The sequence below is a fragment of the Copidosoma floridanum genome, unplaced genomic scaffold, assembly GCF_036245765.1.
Source record: "Copidosoma floridanum isolate Cflo_tuat_1 unplaced genomic scaffold, Cflo_Japanese_pri ptg000031l, whole genome shotgun sequence".
Classification (NCBI taxonomy): Eukaryota; Metazoa; Arthropoda; class Insecta; order Hymenoptera; family Encyrtidae; genus Copidosoma; species Copidosoma floridanum.
In genome coordinates, this window is record NW_028321908.1 from 1,241,127 (window position 1) to 1,251,376 (window position 10,250).

Here is a 10,250-nt window from a genome sequence, read left to right on the forward strand (position 1 = left end):
AGTAAAGTGGAAGCGTGTTGCTGGCTCACTGGCTAAACAAGGCGTCACGTGGCACTTCATTTCTTCACGGGCGCCCCACTTCGGCGGACTATGGGAGGCCGGTGTCAAAGCAATAAAACATCATCTCCGTCGTGCCCTTGGACTGCGCAACTTCACCTACGAGGAGTTTTCCACCGTTTTGGCCAGCATCGAGGCGGTCCTCAATAGCCGCCCTCTCACTCCATTCACCGGAGGCTTAGATGATCTGGACATCCTCACCCCCTGGACACTTTCTCGTCGGTGGCCCGCTGAATTATGTGCTTGAGGCCAGCACCCCGCCCGAGAAGCTCGATCGCCTAAGTCACTGGAAGCTGGTCCGGGGAATCCGAGACCAGTTCTGGAGCCGCTGGAGCCGCGAGTACTCGGACACGATCCAACAACGACCCAAGTGGAAGGTCCCACGTCTTAATTTCCAGGTTGATGACGTCGTCGCCGTGGTGGACACCACGCTCCTCCAGTCTAGCGGCACGTGGCCGTTCGGTCGCATCATCTCGGTACATCCCGGAGCCGACGGGCTCGTTCGCGCCGCCACCATCCAGACCGCCACTGGTGAATACACCCGTCCCATCAGCAAGCTCTCTCTACTGCCTGTCCGATCGCCTAGTGTCGGCGACGCCACCTCCAAAGACCCTGTGGCCGAATTTGACCCAGGTACGGCGGGCAGAGACTAAGATCGTTCACGGAACGAGGCGGGCGGGTTGTGCAAGATTTGTCTTGCGCGCCCATGCCCTCCCCTTCCCCTCTTTCTGCTCAAAGAAGAGGGAGCTGCTGCTCGCTTGGTCTCTGCCGGCGCGAGCGTACAGCTTGATCTAGTGGAGCCAACGTGTATGCACGCCTCGACCTCTTGCTTCGCTGGGGACTCTCAAACCGGACCTCCACGTCGATCTGCCTACTATAAAATATCTGTTACGGCTGATCTGCCAATCTTGTATTTACTCGACGTTCTAATAAAGAATAATTCAAACAATAGATAATAATGAAGTTGTGGCGAAATATACGAACTATGATCAACACGCACAAGCACATTTAAATTTTTTAAACAATTTTCTAAATAATACTTTTGGTCATTCTTTTGCAGTTTGCGATAGGCTTTGATGGAAAAAAGATTTGAAATAGTCATCTGCAGCACAGGAAAATATTTTAAAAACAATTGTCCCGGTGAATAATCACTTTTTTTCCATTTATACTCTTACAAAAATTTTCAAGAGTTTCAGTAGCATCATCTGAAGCATCTGGAAAAAATTAAAGTTCAAACGCATAAGCACAGTCTCACTTGTTATAAAAAAATGGATCCAAATAAAAAAAAAAATTGTAGATTTGGAGCACCTTTCATGTCATCAAAAAAAACTGTGACTGATAACTGTGAATTTTTCTGAAAAAAATTTTAATAATAATAATTATAAGAAAGTAATTCGATTAATAACATCAATATCTATAATATCAGCGTTCGACCTAAGACACGCCTAAACAGAGCAGTGGAGAAGGGTGTCCGCCGAGGCTTCGGTGGCGAAGTTGGTTAAAGCACCTTCCCGGCAAGAAGGAGGCCCAGGTTCGACTCCTGGCCGAAGCGGATAACTTTTTTTCACTGCTCTGTAATTTTAATTGACAAAGTTTTTCGCACTCCAGCGATTTTCACTCTAAAAATAAGCGCGACGTTTCTATAAAGTAAAAAGAATATACATAGCGCAATTTACATGGAAGAGGTCAATGTATAGTAATAATTTGACATAATACTTACCCATCGATTAATAACATCAATATCTAGATTACTGTTTAGTCGAAAACGACTAAGACGTACGGGCCGATACGCGAGCGGCGGAGAAGGAAGTCTCGCAGCACGTCGAGCGTGCAGTAAAGGATTCGTTTTTATGTTCGTTTTTATTCGTGTGTAGTCAGTATTGTTTCACACTATTGTCCTGTATCGTCACGCTAATTGGTGGACGTCATCCGAGAGACGTAAGGTAAATCAAAGGGAGAGGGGTTAGTGCCGCCAACGGCGGAGATACGAAAAATTGAGAAGAGTTGGTGAGGGTGCGGTCATTTCGAAGCTACAGTTGATATACAGCGGTCTACAGTTTTCACTGCGATCTCGAGTACTTATTGGTTTTATCGGATTTTCATTGTTTCATCGCGTGAAGTAAGTCTTCGCATAGTTTGCATACCGGTATTACGTGTTTAGGATCACGCGTTCATATCCTTGATCCGTTATGATCGGTATCCAATCTTTTCGTATCGATGTGCTGCGAGTGAACACGGCAAAAATCCGCGTCAGCGAAACCGTGTCACGGTAATCGAGAGCGAGAACAGTGCTGACGCACACTTCACACATTCTTCACATATACTTCACACACACACGCACACATATATATGAGGCTTGTTCACACCAGGAAGTTGTTTATACCTCAAATTGCAAATTTCATATTCTCTTTTGTATCATTTGTTCGTTCTTCCAGGGAGTTTTCTCTTCAGATTTTCCTCCCTTGGGTCACAAATATATCTTCGTTGTGGCTCATAAACAGCGTCTTTTTTATTTTTTTATTTTACGTGCGCGAAAATTAGTGCTTTTCTTAGTGTTTAAATACAGTTCACTTGTAAATTTTATCAAGGTTTCCCACGTATTCTTTAAAATAAGAAATCAGTCGGCGACGTCACATAGATGCAGTCGACAGGGCGGCAGAGGGCTGCACTCTGAAAAACAATTACCATTGAGTTTATTCCTCTACTAACGATAGAGATAATATTAATAGAGTAGAATAGCTTGCTGAAGAAGCGTAATAGTGTTAAAGAGAGGAAAAAGATTTTGTGGGTCTTTCATCTCTCTTCCCAACACTGATTGGCTGTCACAGTTTTCTGCCATCGTGCTTGTTGAGGGAGGCAAAGATGCAATGCAGATAATAAGTTGACTGCTGTCTCCAATGGTGACTGTAACCTGTGACAGCTACTTAGTAAAAAAAGGAGAAAGAGATGTAAGACACATACAATTTTTTTTGTGACGCTGTTACGATTCAAATTGACACTAAATTGTGATACCAAAAGTCTTTACAGTCATTAAAATTTTTTTATTGATGCTGAAATTTAAGTATTACGATCCCAAAACGTCATATGACTTTCGCGATATATACAGCCTAGACAGGAAAAAATAACATAGGCTGTGAGGGGGCAAATCTATTTCATTTTTCTTACACTTACAATTTTTGTACAGTAAAGCTTGGAAATAACATGGTGTCGAGAAAATGACGGTACATCATCTTATTATTTCTCTAATTCGTAGGTGGATATATAACACGTATAATTCATATTTTCACATACGTCCATTCACTATACAGATTGATTTAAAACTCATCGTGATGGATGATGTATTATAATCCACTTTTTAACAACCGTTATGTATTCTAATGACAAGGCTTCTCTACTCGAGAAGATTTTTTTAACAAATTTTTCTTTTGTTTTCACTTTCAGGAATGGAGTTTAACGAAGGATGGCCTAATTAGACACCATGAATTCTGTTTAACGCTGCCAGTTTACGTGAAGGGAACAGCGCTTCTTATGCTGACGTGCGATGGTAGTGAGAACCAAAGGTGGCGGCACCTCGAGGGTGGTCTTATTCGACATGCACGCGTTCCTATTTGCATCGACTCAAGGCAGCAACTGCAGCATTCTCAGCGCATTATTACTGCTCAAAAGTGCGACTCAAACGCCGAAAGCCAACGATGGCACCTCTACAATCATGTCAGCCATTAGCCTTGAGCTTAAAAGTAAAGCGTTTGATACTAAAGACTAAACTTATAAACTTAAGACCCTGCAGATGCAGAGTTGGACTCGAATAAGGTAGTGTAGGAAAAAAAGCCATCAGTGAAGAAGTGCGATTATCTCTGCTTCGATGATTTTCAAGTATAAGTATTTACCTAATCATATTGGTAAAAATCTTTGAAAAACCATTAGATATAGGGAACAAAAGTTGTAACGAAAGCCTTTTGAGTAACACACCTTTAAATCTCGAAATATTTTGCCATGTGAAGGAGTGAGGGCTCTAAAAGCAGCAAATTTCTTGATGAAAATAATAGTTAAAGTCTTGTTGTTGCTGTTGTTGTTGTCATTATTGTTGTTGTTTTTGTTGTTTTTGATACTTGGCTCAAAACAAAAACGAAATATCTGTTCGATGAAAAAGTTATAGTGCTTAAAATAAACACTGATAAAATGAAAAATATTAAAACCATATAAGTTTCATACCATTTAAGATTTGATTGAAATGCAGTAATTACATTAGTCATGGAGAGAAGTCTGTAATATTCGTAAAATTTTTAACTCTCGATCAAGAAAACACTAATTATTTGCAGGGCATTTTTATCTGATTAATTCATAATCCTCGCTTACAAAAGTGAACGGTCAGATATACTAATTCTGTTAGATGCGCTTCGTGCGGTCTACATTATTGAAACTATATTTTAATAATTAAATTTTTTTATTTTATCACTAAAAAGGCATGATAAACTTTTTATAAGGATCTGTTGACATTCTTTTGATTATTTTATTGTTCTAGCGAATGAAGGTAATAAGTCTTATACATTGCTGCCAGTTACATAATAGTTCTTTTTAGAGTAGTTTTAATTTAAAAACCTGCATGTTGACTATCATTTTGAAACTGTAAGCTTATTTGTTTTAAATATTACCTAAGTATATATAATTAAAAGTTCTAAGTAATTTGCCAATCAATGTTTTACGATAAGTAAAACATTGATAATTTTTAGAGTTTCAGATTCTGAAGGATAGAAATGTTTCGATTTTGTTCTGAACCAAGATACAATTAAAAGATTAAAATCACATTTCTTTAGACGTACCCTTTTTAAGGCGAGAGCTAGAAATGAAGGGTGTGCTATAGATCAGCAAACTCAAATAAACTAAGCAAAATTCAACGACTGCTTATTGCTTAACTTCAACAGAGGCAAACTTATACTTCCGCCTTGCAATGGTGATTTTTCTAAGTCATTTTGACGCAAGTCTCGTAAGAATAGCTATTTCACTAAAAAAAAAGGTGTTAGAAAAAGTGTTACAACTATAATAAATATTACTATATTTTAGAGGGAAGCTGAGACATACTCGCCATGTTATAAAAATTACTATGCTACATAGTAAAACCAGATTATATCAACATTTGTTATTCGACATAGTAATTTTTATTTTGCTCAGAAAGAATTTTCATATTAGTAAGTAAGAGAAGAAAAATGTATATATACATACATATTGCCCTGAGAATATATACATTAAACAGAAGATATATGTATATATATATATATATATATATATATATATACATAGATTTAAATGAATAGAGATTTTTTTTCTTATAGTATATAGATATTGATGAATTAAAAACATATTTTTATTTTAAAAAAGATCTGCAGCAACTGGGATTTGGACCTTTATCTTTGAGCTCCCGAGTCAGGCTCCGCAACCACTAGACCACAGGACATGATGTCCGCGCAAGTATGGATAAAGTACATGTGGAAACGTGGACTGTTTATCATACACACAATAAAATTAAAAATCAAAGGGTTTTCTGTAGACAACGGTATTAACAACGGATAATTAGTCGATTCAAAATTAATTGTTAGCACGTATCAATTTTTAACACTGATAAATTAAATAATATGTTTCTCTTCATATTTACATTCGTATAACCTCAAATTTGAAACTCAATACGCGTATATATCGTACCAAATTACTTTCGAACATAGTAATTTTTACTATACTGAATAGCAATGCAGTGGAATGAGAAATTTTATTATGTCACATAGCAAATTTTACTTTAGATTGTGGTACATTTTAAAACGATTATAATAAAATTAACTGTGTTGTGTAGCAAAAATTGTACTATCACAATTTTTACTATGTTACACATAGTATTTTTTACCATGCCGTGAAATAATTTTTTTAGGGCTACTTCATAATAAAAATTAATCAAAACATAATTGAAAAATTTTTTAACGTAACAATTTTGCGTCATCAGGTGAGTACATCTCAGCTTTCCTGAAAATATAGTAATTTTTAGCAAAGTTATAATACTCTTTTTAACACTACTTTTCTCAGTGTATGCGTTAGTCTCTCCTACATCTGCATAAACACTTACACACGTACAAACACTCTCACAAATATACACCCATTGATCCTTAAATATTCCCCTTACACACTTTACTCTTTAACTCGAAAATCATAATTTTTTGTATTTTACTTTTTCATGCACTATTAACTCAAGTAGGTATATTTCTAGGGTTTCATTCATGTGGAGTCTTATTAACTCATATATAGTTTAAATATATGTAAAACTTCCTACCTTATCGATCAGGTAAATTTTATATCATAGCTATGCAACAATGTTTATTCATTAACTATTTGTTTTGTAGAGAAAACAATAGTAGACAGCACGTTATAAACACTTTACAAATTAAGCCCAAACGAGAAAAATTCACTAAGAATTCAGTGTGAAAAATCAGATTTTAGACAAGTAAGGTGTAATCTGATTTCTCACCTTACTTCTTCATATTACAATGAATCTCACCGAAAATAAACTCCATTTATTTCTTTTAGGTTCAATAGTATACATTTTTTTTTTAAATGTTATTTCGAAAAAGTTACTAACACCAATAACAATAGCCAACAAAGCATTGCTTAATAGTTTACACAATTGATTTACTTTTCTACCCTACTGATCATGACTACTTTACTTGGTCTTCAATAACCAATTAATTTGAAACATGGACACGTAAGAAAAATAGTTGACGCACAATCTTGACTTTCCAAAGAATCAATACATTTTTATTGGCTTAATTTCAGCAAAATTCATTGAAACATTAAAAATAAATATGAAAATTAGATTGCACCTTTACAGTCTGACATCTGGTTTTACAATTTTTGTCTCAAATTCTTGATTAATTTTACTAAATTTCAGCTCGATTCAGTCTTTAAAATGTTAAAAATAAGTGTTTACTTTTCTTTTCATAGAAAAGTAGCTAACTTTCAAACAAATGACGTTAAAAAGCTTTAAGATCAAATTAAGATTACGCTGTTGAAAAAAAATTATATTAGAAAATCGTATAAAGAATCCTTATCCTTTTACGTAATTCACCTTGTTATTTTACTCCATTGTAATATGATTTTTTTGTCTTCAATCATTATATGGTTTCTCAAAACCCGTGTGGTTTTCTTGTATATATTTTTAAGGGCAAAGCTTAATGACTGTTAAAAAGTTATTTGATTTCATAATTTTGTGACGATTAGTACTTCAAGCGATTTCTTCTCGTTAAAAAAAAAACCACATGATTTTTAAAAATCTTTATCGTTGACTCAAAACAACCATGTGGTGATTTGAGACAAAAGATCGTATGATAACTACTCCCGTCTCGTAATTTCAGTTTGTAGTGTAACTTTCCCGTTTGATGTACTATTTTTTCAAATGTCCACTTTGTTTTTATGATACTTTTTTGCTACCACGCCTTTATCGATTTCAAATTGTCTATGTTTTTCATTTTCATTAAGTACTTCGTTTTATTTCATCTAGCTTAGTCTAAGTAGGTTTAGTTAGCACTGTACTCTTTTACCAAACATTAATTCCACCAGTAGAATTCTCATCTTTACATAAGGTATTTGACAGTATTCTTTTTTTGCTTAGTTTCTAGTTAACTTAGTGCTAGTTTAATTGTTTGAACATAATCTGTCTTCAGTTTGTTTGTTAATTACCGGGTGGAATGTTGCCATTTTTATAATGTACAGTTCCAATTTTTTCAGAAATTCCTGGAACATTTTGTATAAGATGTTACTCGTCAAGAGACAGGAAGCACTTGTTAACTTGGTGAATCAGCAGGAGTAGTACCAGATTATATTTACATTTTATTTAAATACTAAAACTTTGTATACACAAAAGTCTCTTTTCTGTAACATTTTCTCGTAGAGAAACTCTCTTTTATACGATACAACATACACGCTATTTGACCGGGAGTTATCTTCATTCTGCGTCAGTCCATGCATCCGCCCGACTCTCTCTCTCTCTCTCTCTCTCTCTCTCTCTCAACGCAGTGGCCGTACGCTTGCGCCATCTGTACACCTGAAGCCTCATTTACAACAGTCTATCCGCTTTAGTATACTCATAAACTAAGCTTATGCATTATTTAAGCAAAGGAACATTATACGCTCTAGCGTTATAGAAAAACTAAATGACTTAAATAAATACACTTATACACAAAACAAATCATAAACAGAAAACGTAGTTTAACTTTAAAACGTGCAGACAGAGCTAATCGACAACCACAGAGTTTCTTTGGCTTTTGATTGATCCCTATCTTCTTCTGGGCTGCTCTGCTCTTACATCTCTATTTTACTTACTCATCAGTGTTGGCGTCTAGAAGCGGAATAAAACAAAAAACAAACATATTATTAATTACAACTCTCTCATGCTTCTCTTTGACTAACTCTTTTCTCTTTGATAATTCAAAAGTTCAACTCTTAACTTTATATGAGAAGGGGCCGATAAAGGTTTGGTTATAATATCTGCAATATTTTCATTTGCTGAAACCCAAATAACTCTTCCCTTATTTACCTTAAGATACGCAACATTTGATGAAATGCCCATGAGAATCAGCCATAGAAGGTTTTTTACCAGTTTTCTTCCTTTCATTTAGTCTTTCTTGTATCTCTTCAACCTCGTAGTCAAAATATTTTAATTTATGGCTACCTTTCAATTGTGTAAATTTTCCAACAGCCTAATTATCATACCATAATTTTACTGGGTCCATAGATTTGCCCAAAATATCTCTTACAGGTTTGTCTATGGCTATTATATCTTTACTGGCTCCACTCATAGCAAGATAATCCGCTTGACAACTTGACAGAAATGAGTAGGACTGTTTTTGACTTCTCCGTGCATCTGTGTGTTCCGAAGAGTTTTATCACATAGCCACTCGTAGAGAATGAATCCTTTAAGTCATTGAAGCTTGAATCCATCCTGGCTTGCATATCTGCTTCTTAAGCTGTATATGTGAGACCCAACTCTTTTGTTTCTTTTAAGTAACGAAATATTCTCTTTACATCTTGCCAATCTTTTTTTGTTAGTGTCTGCTGCTATCTAGCCAGATAATTTACAGAATAGGTTATATCTGATCTCGTGGTGCTTGAAAGGTATATAAGACAACCTATTGCTTCTCTGTAAGGTGCTGTTGTCAGAGTATCAAGCTTTAGCAACTCTTGTGTATTCTCTTTTCCCTTCAGTATTCTCTTTTCTACTTGTTTTGTAACCATAGGTGTCTCTTACAAATTACAATCTTTTATATTAAATCTTTTCAACCTTTTCTCCATATAATAATTCTATGTGATGGTGATTTTTCTCTTAATTCGATCTCTCCCGATTTTTAGGCCCAAGAAATTTTCTGGTTGTCCCAGCTCTTTCATTTCACAGGTGTTTTTCAAGTGATTTGTAACCTGATCCATTTTTTCTTTGTCATTGCCAGCGGTTATTAAATCATCTACGTATAACAAAATTAATACTATTTTGACTTCTTTTCTACACGTTAACAAGTTTGGATTTTTTTATATTATTTTTTAAATCTAATTTTAAGATCTCTTCTTTAAATTTCTTGTACCATCTCTTAGGACTAACTGGTAAACCATACCATGCTTTCCGTAATTTTCATACTTTTAACTCTTAACATATATTATTATACTCATAGTCTTCTGGTATCTCCATATAAACGGGTATTATAAGTTTACCATTTAAAAAGGCTGTCTTAACGTCCGATTGTCTAGCTTCAAGATTCTCTTTATATATTACAGATATACATGATCTGGCCAGTGGCAATTTCGATACTGGAACATATATATCTCCAATCTCATATTCGTTAACATCTTGGTATTCTTTTATTACAAGTCTAGCTTTGAAAATAACTCTTCCCTCTTTCAATATTTTTTTGGAAAATATCCATCTAGAATCCAGTATGTTAATGTCACATGGACTATCCACCACTTCGAAAACCTTATACTTTTCTAAGGACAGTTTCTCTTCTTCAATAGCTCTTTCTTAAAGACTCTTGTTTTTGCATTGTATAGCCTCTTTATAACTGCTAGGATCTTCATTCACTTTGGCCAGCATAATATGTCTCTCTTCAGGGCTTTTTGAAGGTCTCTTTGTTATTTATCTCCACACTATAAACAAATATATCATCTCT

The 10,250-nt window shown here is 35.3% G+C and overlaps 1 protein-coding gene across 1 annotated transcript in view; it reads left to right on the top strand.

The window, feature by feature from the left end:
* Positions 1–3,970, top strand: part of LOC149373390 (polypeptide N-acetylgalactosaminyltransferase 2-like) — a 270,464-nt gene extending 266,494 nt beyond the window's left edge. Inside the window, exon 10 of the mRNA XM_089597235.1 lies at positions 3,499–3,970. Coding sequence (XP_089453361.1) covers positions 3,499–3,780 — 282 coding nt within the window. The 3' untranslated portion in view covers positions 3,781–3,970. The remainder of the gene's footprint in view (positions 1–3,498) is intronic.
* The last annotated feature ends 6,280 nt before the right edge of the window (positions 3,971–10,250 follow it).